Below are 18,789 nucleotides of genomic sequence, written 5' to 3' on the forward strand. Positions count from 1 at the left end.
CTCTTACCTTTTTCCTTTGGTTTTTCAAGTGTAGTATCGCTCGGCGCTGTGGATGATAGAGCGAGGCCGGCCGGTACAGCAGTCCCATGAAGAAACTGAACGACACCAGCCCGGTGACGGCTTGCAGACCGAGGCGCCAACCCATTTTCCTGGAACGAAACGACCGAACGACCGACCAAGGATGGCGTGAAAGATTATGAGGAGCTAAGTGACAGTCAGGCGAAGCCGACCACAGCAGCACGGGCAAGGTCCATCCGTGTACATCAAAGAGCCATCAAACGAGCCTGTTGGCAGAAGATCCTTTTTTCGTGATAAAGTTCCAGCCCCCATGGCCACCTGGAGGCCCGGTACTCTCCGGTTAGATTGCAAGGATTGATGGAATTATTTACTGAGTGTGCTTTACGGGGAATTAAGCGTGACGAGAATTTCTCCCTCTCCTCCCTGGCCAGCAAGTCTTACGAACAGAACAGAAAACACTTCGCCGCTCGCTCGCACAGGTCCTTCCAGGTAGGGCAATGCTCGCACTCGAGGCCAATCGCAAACGAAACCTTTTCAAACAGGTTTCGTTTCGCAGGAATTTGAATTCCAAAACCGGGGCTTTTTGAGGCGCAATTTCATCCCCCGCGGGAAGGCTAAGTGCTCAAACTGGATGATAAGAAGATTCCGTAAGAGGCGTTAGTCTGATTACGATCGAAAGTAATACAGATTAAATGACAAATCAGATTATTCAGAGCTGGCAGTCAGATGGCTAAAGTCATTCGTCAAGCACCGCAGTATCGTCGCTTTCGTGTCAGCTCAATCGGTTAGAACCGATAATGAATAGCGTGCGAGTACACAATGAAAGTGCAGAGTCCTTCATTTCCATTGGGGTCTGCTTTGCCCGAAAAGCCAGAAGCAAATCACTCGTATCATCATGCTGATTGAAGCCGATTTCACTTCAGTGAAGCGCTGCGCAGATTCGTATCTGATTGATTTTCCTCCAGTCATCTCCCCTGTCAGTGGTCGCCGTGGTCAGGAGAAGCCGAGACCTTGGACTTGGAGTTCCTTTGTCGAGTCGTTGGCTCGGTATCACGTTACAAGGATCGTATTGCTCAAAGCCTTACGGGGAGCCGAGACAAATCGACCCACGGAAGCCTTCAGCATCAAGTTACTAGAATGCCAAATATTGAGATTTTCAGGAAACTTTCATCGAGTAGACTTCATGGAAACTTCTTCTTGGAAAAAAAGTGGAAATACTTTCGAGCTTGTTTCATGCAGCACACTGTCCACGGCTGTGTACACGGAGAGACGTCGCTAGCCTGCGGGCGGAACTGTGCCATATCGCACCCAACAACAACTCAACTCCCGCAGTCCCGCAGTCTCGACTTACCCGACGCCTTCCTTGAGGATGACGGAGAAGAGCGCCACACCGACACCCTCGCCGGACATGGTGATCATTTCGACAAATTGTCTCCGGCGTTTGAAATAATGTCCCAGCATAACGGCGGCCGACTCACGGACCATTGCCGACCCGATGCCAACGATGACGCCTGCCAGAGAGACACAGAGAGAGAGAGAGAGAGAGAGAGAAAGAGAGACAGAATGATGAGAACGATGGCGATTTGACGAAGGACGGCGATGGCGGATCACCGCAAAGGATGTCGACAAAACAAAGCCTCCGGGAGTGAAGTGATCCGGCGAAGGAGAAGTTGTTAGCCAGTCGCTGGAGCCTCCGGGCTGTCGATGATGGTGATGGTCATGATGATGATGTAGTCCGGAATGGTACGCTGGCGCTGGGATAGTTGGGAAGTCCTTACGAGATGGACACATCGAACGGTTCTCGGGTGGTCAAAGGACAATTGCTTTGTCCGACTAACCACGTGCACATCAACCGATCCGATGGCATCAGGGCGAACATCATCGCCTTGTGTCGCCTGTGGAAGCTGAAGCGCTTTGACCGGAATTAGGCAAAAATTCGCTCACCGCCTAAGGGACAAGGTTGTGGTCAACAACGACGAACATCGACGATGGCCAGAGCCACAACGGCACCGGGAAGACGAGAGTCAACGAAACGTAACCACTGCCAGGGAACACGCCAGGGGAAATATCTGGGTTAATCGTACATTCGCTATTCTTTCGGCTTCGATGGCTTTGCGGCCTCGGCCCTGGATTGGTTGGCTGGGCAGGGCAACGAACCGTGCCCGACCATACGCCACAGCAAACGAACTGTTCCCGGCGTCGAGCCTTTTGCGCCCGTTTTAGGGTCCTTTCCGTGTGGCTGGCAATGTTGATTACAGTGCCACGCAACGGCACGATGCTCGGTTTGCGGACGAAGCGCGAAGAAGCAAAACATAATCCATAACGATCCAGCCTCCTCACCAGCCACTGTCCCTCCATTTCCACGGTGTCCTCAGTTAGTGTACCCGGATAGCAATGTGTCCCGGGACGCAAGGACACAAACAGCAAGGACTTGCGATGGAATGCAATAAAACATATCGAACAGAGCGTAGTGACTGGCTTGGGATGCAGCAATGTGGAACCAAGGACACTCAGTGCCACTCGTATCTCGGTCAATGCTTACGCAAGTGGCACGTAGTTGTACGAACCAGGGGGAAATGGTCCCTCCGTGGACATAACTTACCGGGCGCAGGGTGCACCAAAAGAAAAAACTCTGGACAATTTTATACTTTTTTACCGGAGCGTGGGATGCGTGTAGGTGATGCAATTGTTGCACACCTGCACACAGACAAGTGAAGTGAAACAATGGTGCTGATGACTGGTTTTAGGTCGGGGAATTGGCAGAGCAATTGGCCATAAAAGAGGATCTCTGTGACCGAGGCCATCGTATGACAAGATGCATCGAGTTTGGTCTCAGCGTAGGTGTATCTTTTCTCTTCGAGATAACTCCGATAATGATGTGGTAGAGCTTGCGTGGCGATGCGATACGATGTGCCGGGATGGGAAGTGTGTTGGTGTGTTGGTCGAGGAAGGAAGGGGCCTAGTAATTTATGCTTTTACGGCATAGAATTCACTAGGTATGCGGGCGTTGTGCTCTCTGACTCCCCGAACCGAGAGTTCAACAATTGATGATCATAATTCTTATCGAGGAAAGGAGCAAAGAGGAGGAAAGAGAGTACCATTTCTATGAAAAGGATTCCAGTACATCAGTTAATTATGGCCAGACGGACACACAAATTAATGATTGTGGCTAGTCATCATCATAAATCTTTTACTCGGTAGCTTTTATGCAAAAAACATGGATTGGGTATACTTGTGTTAAACTGCACGTTAGATTTACATAAACTCTTTCTACTGCTAAGTTGTTGACTATTTAAATCCATTTAAAGTACTGCAAGATTTTGTGAGTTTGTAAATGATAATATCCTCAAACCTATTACTATAACAATTGTAGCATTCACACCAATGAAATCCAACATTCCTTTTCACGTTTTTTAAATATTCACAGGGTTAATAAAATTATCGAAATTTGTTGAAAAAAAAAGCCGTAAAAATTCATCGAAATGGAAGTTGTTCTGGGTTCCACAAGCGGCCCCCTCGCAATTCCCGGGTGACAATAAACATGCAAATTGAAGTTCCCGCGTAAACCAAACGGTTGTGTACGGTGCGTGCTGAAACGATTGTCCTCCCTCCATCTCCCATTACTTACCATAACTGAACGCAACCTGGTGCAGCTGGGTGGCGAAGGATGTGAACAGGATGCCCAGTGCGAGCACCAACCCTCCGAGAACGGCCGTCAACCGGGTGGACTTTCTGCGGCAAAGGGCCACCACGATCGTGGCCGAGAACAGCGACATAGCCCAGCTGGCCGGACCAAGCCATCCTGTGGTGTAGAGAACGAGCGAAAGAAAGAAGAAAAAAATAAAAGAAGGAGAAGCAGAACAAAGAGAACACCGTGGCGCTGGTGGGCTGAGTAAATAAGCATCGGTAATGGAATTATAAGGGCCCGCAGGTAGAGCGCACGCAGGTGCGCAGCTTCGTTCGAGACATTGAAACGCAGGGAGAGGATCTTCGTAAAATTATGAATTGGCTTCAATCCCCCCCTCCCCCCGCTGCGCCATTGGTAGCCAAATACACGTGCACAACACCCTTGTGCCCCTTATGCTGGACAGGGAAGTGTCCAATATGAATTCATATTTATTTATGTATTCGTCGCCTTTCACCGAAAAGCGTCACCAGCCGCGCGACTCGCGGGCGTTTATCCCGTCGCGTCCTGCGATCGGTGCAGAGACTCCTGCAATGGATTCATCTAATTCATGGTTTGAATTATGGATTCACTTAGCCCACAGCAGGAAGGAAGGAAAGAAGGAAATGGCAGTGGCGCGCTCGGTGGCGAGCTTCCATTTTCGCGCCATTATTTATTTGCATAAATTTTGCCACCGCCAGCTAACAAGTGGTTAAAAGGCAGAACGAATGTGGTACGGTCCGGGCCCCCTCTCACTCCCCTCAGGAGCGCTTGTCCGGGAGATTATCTGAAGGAAATTTATTGTCACTTCTCCCCAACACCAGCACCACCACCACCACCAATGTGTCTTCTCGCACTCGTTGGCGCCCCAAAAAAACAATGGCGTCGAGTGGCTGAAGCTGGTCAAAAGATGGAAATAAATAATTCATTTACCGGACAGATTTCGCTTAAAACGGAGCGTCTGCACTGTTGTGTTGTGCTGCAGCAGCAGCAGCAATGATTCCCAGTGATGGTCACATCAATCATTGAATCACGCGCATTATGGTACTGAGAACTGCTCGGTGTCACTTCTCACAATTCGTCACAATCTTCGTTCGATTGCTTTTCGTGTGCTACAATCAATCAAAGGTGATACCTCGTAAGGTTGTCTCAGCATCTTCTGAATGGAAGAAAGCTCTCTCTCTCTCTCTTTACGTCACTCAATTTAGGCCATCTGCTCCGAAAAAAGAAACAGATTCTGTCACACACGCGGTGACAAATTTCAGAAGCAGCAAGATGGGGCCAAGGTCACTTTCAGTGCGTCGAAAACATCCTGCCTGTCAATGGCTCGCAACTGTCTCGTGAACGCGCTGTCGTTTTCCTCTTGGCAGAGAAAAACAGTTCCGGTATCTGCAGTAAAGAACGTCGCATTGAGAAAAGTAGCTCAATACGGGCCCCGGTTAGAGCGGTTTGCAGAAAAACAAGACGACAAAGTAGACAACACTGATGGCCATTTGTTGATGGCGCATTGAGGTCGCACCGAACAATCTGTAAAATGTTGCTGCATCCCGCGCGGCCATGTGTAAGGTTACCACCGACGATGACGACGACGACTACGAGGACGACCGAGGGAGGGCCATTTGTACGCTCCACTCTAACCTTATGGCATTTGCTTCGAAGAGCGGTCGAAGCAGTCAGGACAAAGAGGGTTTTGTCAGCAACACACAACAGTGCCGCTTGCTCTGTGGGAGTTTTAGAGTCGCTGGTAGTGTGGGCTGGTGAACTCCCTATGTGTTCCTGTGTTCCTGCTGCGCTTTCTACTGCTGCAGAAATGTCCTTCGTTGTGGCTCGAAAAGGCATAACCCTAGATCCGTGCACTGTGTGCGCATCATGGTATGCAGCCTGGTTCCGTTGATGTTTATGTGTATGTTGTGGTAGCGCTTTGACCTCGCTATTTATGGGATCAAACACCGAAGGGGCGCGAGGAGATAAACCTTCTTACCATCCCATTCCCCAAGAACTGGGCACCGGGTAACATAATGTTCCCGTTTGTAGCAGCCGGTGGAGCGCGGTGTGCGCGAGTTCAAAGCGATTGATGCAGGTTCGAGAAATGCAGGCCAGGGCGGACAGCAAACGACGGAACCCGTTGGCCCATTTGCTGCTGAAGCGAACTGTTGTGATTTATGATGCAAGCCATGCTCCGTGGCCCTGTGGCGGATCTAAGGCGATTTAGCTTCACGTAGCTTTCTCATAATGCTTGTCGGGCGCTCTTCCTTGGGGATGGCCTTTTGTCCAATTGTCAAAATCAATCGCTTTTGGTTGACCTGAATGGAGAACAAGCGGCTGTGGTTTATCTCCAGCAGCTATGAAACAGCAGCACAACAGCTGCTTCTGTTTTCCACTCGATTGGCGTGGCAACAGAGTATCGATAGCTCATTACTTTCAGAAACAATCGAAGCCGCAAAAAGTTGAGAACTTTTAGGCTATGAGAAAACATTCATCTTCTTTTACAAAACAAGCATCTCCTACTTCTAACCACAAAGCCTTTGGCCGAAAGTAACATAATTCATCATTGAAAAGTTGTAGAACACTTGAGGCTACTTCAGGCTGCCTAATGGGTGGCAACCAAAATGGTGAAACCATTTATCAGCAAAACCACAAAAGCGAAAATCTGCTGACGTTAGCCGTCAGCGTCCGATTGGCTTCGTTAGCTAATGAAGAGAAGTAACGAAGCGTCAGGCATTCTTCTGTCAGCACTCAACTGCCACCATCTGCCGCGCGCCCTGAGCATATCATACGCACTCATGCTCTCCCGTTGTTCCCCAATCAGAATAGCATACGGGCTACGCGCATTCCGGATGCTTTTCAATTTAGAGTGTGCCCTTCCCCCCCCCCCCCCCTCACCCCGGTACACCACAATCGCGTTACGTTCGTCCAATTGCGATCCAATCAACATGTGAATGGGATTCTTCTTCACCGAAGGACCGTTGCCGGAGGTTCCGGAAAGGTTCATGGAACGATTCGAATCTGTGCTGCTAGAGGAATTATGTTTTGCTCAGAAAACGGGCACACGCGAAAGAGGGATGGGATGGAAAAACGATCTACGAAACAATGGTGTGAGTAGCACTCGCGTGTTGCAAAGTATAAACAACAAACAACATCCGACCGACCGAACGAACGAATGTACGAATCCAATCGTACCGTAAAAAGGATTTGTTTCCGGCCCGGCCGACTGATTCTTAGGTCTTCTCAGTGCGCGTGGGTCGATTAAATCGTACTTCGTGGAATGCGAAAAGGGGCAACAACAGCAACGGAACGGAAATAGACGAAGTGAACGAGCAGCATACGTGGCTTCAAGTGGCTCTTTTGAAAGATTAAAAACCGTCTTACCAAACAACAGTATCGTCAAAGCACCAGACAGCGATGAAAAGGTGAAAAGGGCGTGCAAAAAGCCTGCAACCATGCGCCTCCATGGGCCAACGTGTTAATCTGTTCGATGACACCCACCATGCGACTTCCAGAGTGGCCTATAGGGAAAATGTGCCCTAAAGGTGGCACCTTAGAACAGTCACGTGTGTATATTGTTCCGTGAAGTGATCCTTTTGGAGTTAAATCAATAAAAAAGCACCGGCACCATGCGCCTCCATCAGAATGAAAAGTGGAAAAACGTGCCTCAACGACTGTCGTACTGCATGTCATAAGGGAGACCACTGAGGAAAAGGGCATTTAAACTCTCTGCAGACCCACATAAGACAGAGGCAGCATAAAAGAAAATTGTTGATTCCTTAACAGTCATCGCAAAGAATGCCCAAGATTGTGCTTTCTTGAATTTCAAATCACTTACAATGGCAACACACTGATAGAGTTGTTTGCTTCCGAAGTGCAAAGACAGAGCAAGGAGGTCACTGAATGTCACCCAAGGGAAATCGTGCAAGGGCTATTTCCCGTTTAATTCCATCCGTTACGCCTTTGAGTCGCGCGGAGATATAAAAAAGGGGCGCTAGAACGCACCACCAACACCACACTTTTCCATGGTGCGAGATGAGTTATGAGTGTAGTTTAGCTGGCAGATTGCCAAACAACAACACGAACGAACCGACCGGTATTCGTTCGTTAGTGTGCGCGCAGTGGTGAGCGAGTGCGAATTGCGCTTTCGGAAGTATTATTGTTTTCCGTTTGTAAGTCGCACGGTGGTGCCGCCGTTGTTGTTGTGTTGTTTGGACGTTGCGAGCGAGAGGGAGAGAGTTGAAATAACACTGTCAATTAATTATAAATAATGGCCACCGGAGCACCGGCCGGACCGGTGCACCGTACAGCGTGTTGTTATGTTGATTTATTGTAGCTTCGCCTCTGCCTCAACTCGTCGTAACAATGGTTGCCCCCCTGTTGGCCCTGGTGGAGCAAAAATTTGGAGCAAAATTGATTGTGTGTCACATCTGTCCTGTCGGTGGATCGAATGGAGAACCTGGGCCCGGTTTGAAAATAGAAAAAAAGTCCCCATGCTCCCAAAAAACAGCGAATTCACGCTGCGTGTCGTTATGCTCTGGTTTTCCGTTGGAGTTATGACTTCTTTTCAACTTACTTTATGGCTAAGCTCTCATGCTGACTCAGCAATGAACTCAACACGCGACTCCCGCTGTAGAACAAGTTCAATTTATGTTTCACAAATCAAATGGAAAACTCCTTCATCGCCTTGTTCTAGCATCAATCAGACGGCCACCCACTCTCCAAAAAGTCGCATAAATTATCAAGGGTGTGTACACGTACGACGAAACGAGAAACAATCGTTTGGCTCCAACGATGCTTTTATCGACACGTAAGCGGTGCAGGGGCGGCAAGGATTACAGGAAGTTTTCAGCAACAGATTAGCCGAACGCCACGTGACGTACTTCTAACGACACATCATCAATCAATGCTGGAACGATCATTGTTGGCCACCGGCATTGCCACCGTCGTACCAGCAGCAGCAACAGAGTGTTACCAGTGTGGAATGATTGGCGTCATTTGGGCGCAAAAGTTTGCAGTGGAACACACTCCCCGGTATGGGGAGTCTGACGACGTGAGGACATTGAGAGTGATTCGTGGAATGCGCTGGTTTGTGCGGTTTGGAGTGATTGCTCCGTGATTGATTGCTGTGTTGAGAACGTTTGCGAGGAGAATGGGCTCAAAACACTTGAGACTTTGCTAATTGCTGGCGCCTTTTTCGTGAAAATTCACGTCATATAAACACACACGATCGAGTGAGTGTTCGATTAATCCCCAGGTAATGTGTTTGGATAGTTAATTGATCAATAGACGCAGGTGCTTGAGTCAATTTCAAGTGACATTGTCGTCAACGTCGTCGTTGGCAACGGTTTAGGGGATTAAAATGACAATTTAATCGTTAACCATCAATCAATCATCGACGAGCATGTCGTGTAGCATAAGTTGATTGCTGCAAAATACCTTCAGGTATTAAAGCTACTCTGCAGCAAGAAGGAAGCGACATGCCTTCCAGAACAAGCTGCTGATGGCCTCCCTAAGAAGGGATTTGGAACAATAAAGTAGTGTGTTGGTGTGCGGGTGTAGGAAAGTTTCTCCTTCTCCGCATCGTGAAGAAAAGGAAACGATATCCGTAAACAACAACTGGAAATGCATTCCAGCAAGCAGAAGGCAGCAAAAAACAAGTCCACGAAGGGCAAAACAAATGCCGGCAAAGGAACGAAGCAAACTTTTGGTCGCATTGCGCGTCGCCTTCCTGTCCTGGCCCCCTTTTGTTACGTTTTCCCCGTTTGATGGCCATCCGATTCTGAACACCGATCACCGACACCGTTTGTCTTGGCTTTACCATCTGCTACAAATCCCGGAATTCCCAGGAACCACTATCACTGTCTCCCTTTGTTGGCGGCAGAGGGTGTTGTCGCCGAGGTTTAAGCTTGTGCAAATGCAATTTGAGTGTTTTTTCTGTACACGTCATCTGTAAATCCACCACCAACCGGCCGAACTCCGGATGACAGATTGGACTGGAATGAGGAATAAGGCTTCCCTGCCTTCCGACCGTTTCTGCGAAGAAGGGTTTGCATTCGTCAGCCCCTGGAGGCGGATGGGGGATGCGAAGCGAAGCAATCTTGCACACGTTCATCGTCGTCTTTTGAACTGTCAATCTGTCAAGCTTTGCTGGCGAGCCGGGTCGAAGGAGTGTGTTTTTGGGAGGCAAAAAAGGATCTGCCCTTTGCGTAGGATGGTACAATATCTGTACGTTGCTCTGCGTGCGATGCGTCAATCCGCTTTGGTGTGTTTTTGGGTGTGAGAAAAACAAAATTAGAATCACAGACCTGAAGCATCCCCATCCGATGATTCGTTGGGACATGATGGGAGAGACAAAAAAACAGACGGAAGAAATCTCTCTCTGGAATCTCAAACATCCCTTGGCAAAGCAAAACAGATTGATGGATTGTGGTGGGAGAAAGGGAATTGTTTTGCCCCTGACACAGGTCTTCTGAGTGTCATTCCCAATCAGTTCCGGAAGAGATTGTGAATTGTTTTGCAACGAAGGATCAGTGTCCTTACGATTGCCCGTTGGTCCAGAACTACAAAATGAGGTTAAAACGATTGCATGTTGAATGATCCGGAACATAGGATCTGATTTCTTGTGAGGGTCTGAGATTGTGTCTCATTTATTAACAGCATCTGACGCCTTAAACGCCAACCATATTCCGCTTAGTGGCCACTAAGTTCCAACCAGCTAATCGATCTTCATCTTTCGCTGCTTATAGTCCGCGATAAGAGATACCACGGCTCATTCTCATTTATCACAGAGTCCAAGCAGAGTACGGATCTCTGTGCTTTGGGCTCTGGTCCACTCCTCGCCAGGACAACGCACAACAAACGTGTGTAGCACGTGCCATCGGGACACGTGCTCCGAAAGTCCGGTATCTCCTCGTCCCGTCTCGAGGGCTACCATAATGATTCTCGGTAAATGATTAGCCCAGCAGACAAATGAGGGGATGGGGAGTAGAGGTGGCAGAAAGAGGGAGAGAGAGTGCCATCGTGCCACCGCCGTTACCCACTTCACAGCACCACATTGATATCATAAATTAAGTTATAATATTTATTTATATCTATTTATTATCGAAGCACCACAAGCTAGGACCATGGTCAGGACCATGGGCAGCGCTACCATCAGCGGCATCAGCAGCAACAGAAGCGCCAGCAGTATCATTGGATGGTGCTGATTTATGGTGGTCTCTCGTCCGTGTGGCACGTGTGGTTCGTGCTGCTCGTACTAGTGGGCCAGTTGACCAACGGAACGGAAAACGTCGTTGGAACCAAAATGCGAAACCAGATCCTACAGCTACAGTTGCAGTTGGAGCGGCCACCGAATGAAGTGTAAAATTCATGAGCTAAGGTTTATTTATTCCTCCGTTCTGAATTCCGAGAACTCGCACCGAGATGGTGCAGATGTGATTCTAAGCTCTCTCTCATCGTTTTTTCCGCTTTCGGATTGCTCATCTGGCGCCCCGATCTCCAGCACCATAGTTTTATCTAATCTTTGGCATATTTTATGTCCGGTCTAGACCGGAATTCGAAAACAGCTAAGGCTCGGAGCTGCTCGACCGGCGTGTGACGTGAGTAATCGTCTACCAAATGGTTTGCCATGTTGCACTGTTATTGTTTATTCATCCACGGAGGTTGATTCGATTATACGACGATTTCTACTTAACTCGTTTCAATTATTTAGCTCAGGGACTTCGAGCTTCTCATTGTATCGCAATTTTTCTTGAAAATCGATCAACAGCAACTGTTCGTTTCAATAGATCTGGCATTCGTCTCAAAGCGAGGTGCTTGTGTTAAACATTAGCCTCGAGTTCGAGTCATTTTCCACCTTCTATTGACCATTCCGCGCGATTGCGAGGCACCTTTTTTCGTACAAAATGTTTCAAATGGATAAAAAAGCATTCTGTGCTCCAGGGCGATGTGTGCAGGTGACTCCTGACTGCTGCTGGCATTAAAAACGAGAGAACAGTTTTCGCGCATTTCCTGAAGCATTTTCCACAGGTTCGAGAAAAGTTTTTCCTTGCTTTTTTCCTATCCCGGAAGTGTATTTTGAGTACCGTTGCGTGTGTTTTCCATTTTTTAAAGCTTATAGCCGTTCGTTTCTGTGTTTCCCCTGGAGGGACTGAGAGGGAATGTAACATTTACAGATCGCACACGAGGAAATGTAGTATTTATACAAATAACAAAAAAAAACCCTAAAAAAATCATAGGAAAAACGGAGAAAAAGGTGAAAATGGTGGTGCTCGCTAACCTGTTTCGGTATTCACCTCGTGACCCAGATGGCGTATCGCGTACAGCAGCAGCAAACCGAACGACAGCTGGAAGCCAGTGGTGAGAACGTGGGCCAGAAAAGCGACCCCGCAGACGATCCAACCCCAGCCACCATCGGGGTAGAAGTGCTGCAACGATAAACAGAACAGGACAGCCCCGTCCGGCGTTGAGTGCGTCGCGTGAAAAGTTAAAACAATGTTAAATGTCCCTCGAGAGAGAGCGAGAGAGAGCGAGTGAGTGCTGGTGTTTCATCGCCGGTGATTCTGTCACTTGGCGGATGTGGCGGAACATCGGAATGCCTTACCTGTCGGATCGCCGTCGTATCGACACCGGCTCGACGCAGTGCCGGCACATTCCGGTGCAGAGAGTGTAGCTCGCGCTCGAGCAACGCCGGATAGGCGGAGTCCTCTTCGTCCAGCAATCGATTCCGATCATAGCCCGCTACGATGCCGAGAAACACAAGAGATACGAATGAAAAATGGGGAAAAAGAAGAAAATTAATAAAGAACCACAGGCAACACCCATTGGCAGTGTGTTGTGCGTATGTGTTTGCAGAATGTTTCATGAATGGAATGGAGTGGCGGCAGGTGCGCTGTATGGCGTATTCGTAGTTGCCATCCCCACCTACACCTCCGACAGCTGCCACGCTGGTGACGCTGGTTGATATCAATTTTCGATCAAAAATTCATTTACCATGTATTTTGGTCTGGAATGAAAAAAAAAACCGAGATCCCAACCCACCGCAGCATAACACCTCGCGCTTTGTTTCCGGTATTCCGGCCACGCTTTTCATGTGCGTTCGTTTTTATATTTTAATTCGTGATAAAAGCGGAATGCAAAAAAAAAGTAATTTTGATGAATCCCTTTGTTTGATATTTTATCGTGAAACTTTTTCAAGAAGCAACATAAAATGCAGCAATGTAGTGATATCGCTAGGATAGGTAGTGAACCTTCATTGATAATATATTGATGACATTACCTAGTAGCAGGAATCCAGTGAGCAGCGAGAAGGGTTTTAATTATTCACAACTACCACAATTATCACAGCAGAGATTGAAGCCACAGCATGGGTGCATGGTAGCTTATCAATCATTTCGAAATTAGTCACCGTTTGTGGCCATAAATTGAATGTGTGTTATCACACACTCCCGTTAGCTACTGATACGCACCAGCAGCAACAGCAAATGGCAACAAAGTTGCTGATGATAAACAGCGAAAAAAAAAACAAGAAAACATCCGAGAGCAAGCGTTTGCAAAAATACAATTATTTTCACCTTCACAGCTCATAAATCAAAGGGCCGGGGTTGCCCCGGGATTGCCTGAGCTACTGGCTGCTACTACGTGTACCTACCACCTACCATCTAGCAACCACTGCTACCTCGCCAGAGCCGGAGGAGGGAAAGTTTTTCATCTCTTTTTTTACGATCCCAGTGAAAACTCCCACGGCTTTAAAGCTGCTGCTGGCGTATGCATAAATAATGGCTAAAACATGAACGAATGGCGAAACTTGCCTGTTGTGTTGTGTGGCCGTTACATTTTAAACTTCATCAAGGCGAACAGGCTCCAAGGCTTCAGGTGGAATGGAGCTGCAGGGAATAATATGTGCACACATACCACCACACAAATGCAAGGTAACGTTCAAATGAAGCGAGTCCTTTTCTGCTGACCGAGCTCCTCCCCCCACCCCCCTTTCGCCGGCCTCGTAAAACCGCATTACGAGCAGTAATTTTTGGGAGCCACCAAAGGCAAAGTTGTTTACACACATTCACTTACACATTCACTCAGTAGGCGGCGAGGAAAACTAATTTTCTACCGGAAGCGCGCCAGCATTCGGTTTATGTCGTTTGGCCTCAAAACTGTTAGGCCAACCAACCACAAAACAATGAAGCTGTACCAAACCATCTCGACTCGGTTGCCGGATTATTTTACCTTCTCGTGACCAACACAACCTTGTGCAGTGTGTGGTTCAACGAGAAAGTCTCATTTCATGGCATTCTTGGACGCATGGAGCTCAGCTCAGAACCTGAAGCATAATTATGCTCCTGCACCCTGTGCGGGATCAGTGAAAGCTGCTTTGCGGAGCGGTTCAGCGGTGCCTGAAACAATGCACACACGATTAGTTTCATGTGGCCTAATTAATCATTTTCCGCCATAAACACACACATAGACAGGCAGTGCCACAAGGCGTCATCAACATCAACGGAGACGAAACCACCATAATTGAGCGCTTTGTTATGATCTCTGAGATCAACCGATAGTATCCCTCCCCTCTTTGCGGGGTAGTTGGGTTGGAAACGATGGATACCAAGCGTCTGCATAACACTGCATTGTTTCACACGTTCCACACAAGCGCGCGCGCCCCCATGCACGCCTCCATTTCCTGGCCATCACTCCATCGCCACAGTGACATTGCCAGCGCATTCCACCATCGTCACTATACGCGGGGCGCTTGGTTGCATATTTTGCAACACCCCTTTCCTCATGTCTCCCCCTTCCTTACCACGCCCTCGAAAAGCCCAAAGTGGGATGTGATGAATGACGTTTCGAGGGAGCGGCACATTTCGTGGCACATAAATTTAATCCGCTTCGCTATTTATGATGCCCGGCGTTCAGCGCCACAAACGCCACGACTGGAGACAATTGCGCGCCCGCACGAGTGTGTGTGGGCAGGGGTGTTGCGGAGGAGGATAAAGCTAACTTTCACCGGGCCGTTCGCTTCGTTTGGTGTTTCCGAACAATGGCAGGCGGAGGCCTTGCAGCGGTCTGATGGGTCTAAAGAAATTTCAGGATCCAAACCCGAGCCCTTTCCGGAGTTTTACGTCAAGTCAAGCCCCAGTCTGGCCCCGGTCTGACGAAGAGGAATATAAATTTTTGTCCAAAGTTTCCGACTGCTGCAACGAAGTCCCGGAAGACACCGATTGTCCCCGAAAGGAACGCAGACGTACGGTTAGCATCCGAGCGAACTGAAATATGAACACATCACAAACCCCATCATCCGGTGGCCAGGTCCTCTGCATTCCTTATCTTGGTCACAATCGCGCTCTCAACGATGATGATGATGATGATGATGATGGTGACGTTGAGTGAGGACACATTCGTTCGCTTGCTTCAGTGAGGGTTGAGCAAACTCGCCTTGAAACGAATAAAACGTGGAATCCTTCTAGGACACGGCGCACTAGAATGGTCTCTGTGCTCAGTGTTGTTATTACTGGAGTGTCCGAGACTGTCCACCCGTTTTTTGGTAAGGTCCGTTCGTCACACCTAACCTTGCTCGCCCGTCGAGTGACTGACAGTGACGTTTTGGGGGATTGCTAGGCCACCGGTCAGCGGTACCACTATCTGTCCGGCTTCCAGGGATCACCAGCACTGCAGGATTGGTCTAGTCTGGTACGCGTTGGATCCCTTCCATCACGTAGATTGCTCTTTCTTTGTTCACTTTCATTCACCGCACCCCACAGGGGGTGAGGTTTGGATTTGGGGACAGAAATGAAAGCATTCTTCTAGGCCACAGTATCGAGGTGATGGTGGTTATTGTTGAATGGCTTGAATGTCATCTGTGCAATTATGGGTAAGGACGGACCAACCACAGGGCCAGGACTAGCTAGCTGTGGGTGTGGTGACACCATTCTGTACATTTTTGAGCGGCTAGGTCAGCTCACCAGTGCACGACGACGTGGACACTGGAGGATAGGGATGCGGTGAGTCATATATTGAATTCTCTCTCTTGAATTCTGCTATACTTTAGTCTTGGTGTCCTCGTTCCACGAAGCCAATGGTGTGGTATGTGGGAATGTATTCTGCAATTAACTGTCACCTAGTTGCATTCATTATGTCTAGACATTTAATGCTCCAATACATCTTGAACAATATTAGCGTTTTCTTCAATAAATCGTCTTGTTAGACGTGTTTAATACCATTTTTGTTAATAAAGAACAATTTTTAAGAGCTCAAAAGGATTCAAAACGTCAAAACTTGACATAATTGACAATTTAACGAATTGCGCCACGGCTCCTTTGATGGGAAAACTATAACTTGGTGTACGAATAAAAATTACTCAGCTCATGAACTGTCTTAAAAAAGTTGAAATGTAAGTTCCGTAATAAAATAATGCTACCCACCTGGATAAGTGCCACTTCCTCCACCACCGGACGCACCGGTTCCCGCCGTATGCAGATGCCCGGAACTGGCGGCCATATGATGGTTCCGCTCGAGCGTCCCCCCATTCCGGTTCAATCCCGTCTGCGATCGTGGCAACGTGCCACTACCGATCGAGCCCGATCCGAGCGTACCCCCACCGAGATGTGCCAGATGCGGGTGTGACCGGTTAAGTGTCGAGTTGGCGGACGCCATCGAGAAGCGACACCGTTGGCAACCATTTCGGATCGGTGGTGGCAGTGGTGGTGGTGCTGGCGGTGGCGACGCCGACATTGCCGGTGAGTCACCGTTCGGATCTTCGAGCTCATCATCTTCCTCTTCCTCTTCCTCCTCGTCACCGGTCACGGCCTCATCCCGGAGCGGTTTACCGTCGCTTGCCAGCCCAAGCATCTCTTCATCCACCTGTGACTCCTGGTGTTGCTGGGATCGTTTCACCGGTGCTGTTAGTGTCTTCACGATCGGTGGTGGTGGTGGTGGTTGCTGGGTACTCGGTGGGGAAGGTGCCTGCACACCGACGGCAACGGTCGACGGTGTACGGGACGGTGGCTGACTGTTGTAACTTCGGCAGTGACGTGGCAGTGAGGAGTACGAGTACTGCTGACCGGCGGCAGACGTGAGCACGTGGCTGTCAGCGGCAAACGATACACTCCCGGGTGGATTGCGGATCGAGGAACGCCTTCGGTTGAGTGTCGACGGGGCGGAAGAGTGGAGTGTCCGCGAGGTCGAGTAAAAGTACCCGAGCGCACTCGATGACAGACAGGTGCAGGTGAGGTTGATGTTGTTGTTGCAGTAGTAGCAATTGTTTTTCTTCGCCGGGAAAGGACTGGTACCGGTGGTCGTTCCGGGGAGTGTGGCCTTCTGTTGTTGTGGTTGTTGTTGGGTATAATGTGGTGGTGGTGGTGGTTGATGCTGCTGCTGACGGTAGCTGTAGTGTCATGGGAGGGTCATCGACTGTTGGGGAAAGGAGGCTGGAGTGGCCTGGTGGATGCCGGCACGCGACGGATAGGGCACCGACGACTGGTGGTGTAGGTTCGGGTAGCTACGGTACATACACTGTTGTCCGGCCAAGGTTCCGATCTGCGGTATGTGCGCCTGGACTGGATAACCGGGATACATCTTTAGCTTTCGCGAGGAACCTACGGAATCTGTTCCTTTTCTCTCTACTCTACGCCAATTGGGGCGATGACGATGACAATCTTGGAGTTAATCGTGAGAATTCTTTCCGGAAGACAATCCTATGTCGCTGCGCTGGATCACTAACCTCCTTCTGTCTGGCGACTGGCAACGAAGACGACGATTCGATCGATGCACCTCGACTAGATGCACCGTGATATCACAGACACTAGTGGTCGGCCTAGTTGCGGCGAGTGACGCTTTATTGACGATTGACGGTATCCCTTCGTCAACTCCATGACCCGCTCGCAGTTCTCTGACGCCACGTCCGAAGCATACGTTCGCAACACAGAGAGAGAGAGAGAGTGAGCGAGGACTGACACTGACGGGCCACACTAGGCGTCTGTCACTGGTGGTCCGCTGATGGTGGCCGTAGCCATTAGCATAATGCCATCAGGGAGGCTGGCAATCAGTTGAGCGCCGAGTCCTTGCTGCTACTGGTGCTGCTGATGCTCCCGTGGAACCGATCTGTATCGTAGTGGCGTGTGCCCTCTGTCCGTATACCACGTATCATGCCACCGATGGCACCCAAATGGCAATGTGTTTCGTGTCTTCGCGAAGATGCACCCTGGCCGCTGCGTTCGTTGGCCACTAAATTTCTATCACAAACGGTTCAGGGGGTCGCTGATCCAAACGTCCTACTTTAGAGACACCAGGGGTTCCTTGGTGAGTTGTCTCAAGCGATGATGCTGTTGCTGAAATGCACACGAGAAGGAGAGAGAGAGAAAGCAAAATGGAGAACGTAAGAAGCGTGTTGTTGCAGCTGCAGCAGCACCGCATGTAGCTCCGTGGGTTCCATGGAGCGCACGAGGTCCGCACCGGGAAGCAATCTAGTAATTTATGGAAGAATAAATTTCGCTTAATGCGACAGCGACAACGGGAGAACATGGGATTTTGATAATTTAATACAGCGTCGTTCCGTGGTCGTGGCTGTCGTGCTTTTGGGGGCGCGCGCGTGAAGTGAAACAATGTGAATCCTTGTGCTGCTTGGAAGGAGGACAACAGAGAGCGCGCGAGAAATGATTTTTTTCGGGTGAAACCAGGGGACAACCATGTCGTGGCGACCGTTTTGCATGCGCTCGGCACGCTCGGCGATTAATTTTTATGTGGCGCGAACTGATATGTCTTTATCAGTTATGTTGCTGATTTAATAGCTAGCTACGGATACGCACCATTTGTCATTCGACACCAGCATCGAGCGCACGATCGGCATCGTGGACGGAACAAGCAATTACGGATCGTCTGAGAGCCCGCCCCGGACAAGCACAAGGTAATAATCATTAAGAACATAACTTTCGGACATTATGACGGGACGGGGAGGGTGGAGGGAGGATAAAACAAAAAAAGAAAACCTCAGGTCCAGGGACAGGACCACGGAGAGCCGCAGTACGAGAAGAGTTTTCGTTGCTCTTCGCCGCGATCGCCACGCATAAGGGTGCGTCGCGCTCAACGTTTTGCTTAATGGGCAGTTCAATTTGTTATTTATCTCCTTT

At 49.2% G+C, this 18,789-nt stretch overlaps 1 protein-coding gene across 1 annotated transcript in view; it reads right to left on the minus strand.

Moving 5' to 3' along the window:
- LOC126571006 (uncharacterized) overlaps nucleotides 1-18,789 on the minus strand; it is a 44,542-nt gene that overhangs the window by 6,384 nt on the left and 19,369 nt on the right. The window contains exons 2-8 of the mRNA XM_050229199.1: nucleotides 17,385-17,991; nucleotides 16,087-17,220; nucleotides 12,273-12,409; nucleotides 11,949-12,096; nucleotides 3,647-3,820; nucleotides 1,370-1,529; nucleotides 8-149 (exon numbers count right to left, since the gene is read on the minus strand). Of these exons, the coding sequence (XP_050085156.1) occupies nucleotides 8-149; nucleotides 1,370-1,529; nucleotides 3,647-3,820; nucleotides 11,949-12,096; nucleotides 12,273-12,409; nucleotides 16,087-16,513 (1,188 nt within the window). The 5' untranslated portion in view covers nucleotides 16,514-17,220; nucleotides 17,385-17,991. The remainder of the gene's footprint in view (nucleotides 1-7; nucleotides 150-1,369; nucleotides 1,530-3,646; nucleotides 3,821-11,948; nucleotides 12,097-12,272; nucleotides 12,410-16,086; nucleotides 17,221-17,384; nucleotides 17,992-18,789) is intronic.

The sequence above is a fragment of the Anopheles aquasalis genome, chromosome 2 (assembly GCF_943734665.1).
Source record: "Anopheles aquasalis chromosome 2, idAnoAquaMG_Q_19, whole genome shotgun sequence".
Classification (NCBI taxonomy): Eukaryota; Metazoa; Arthropoda; class Insecta; order Diptera; family Culicidae; genus Anopheles; species Anopheles aquasalis.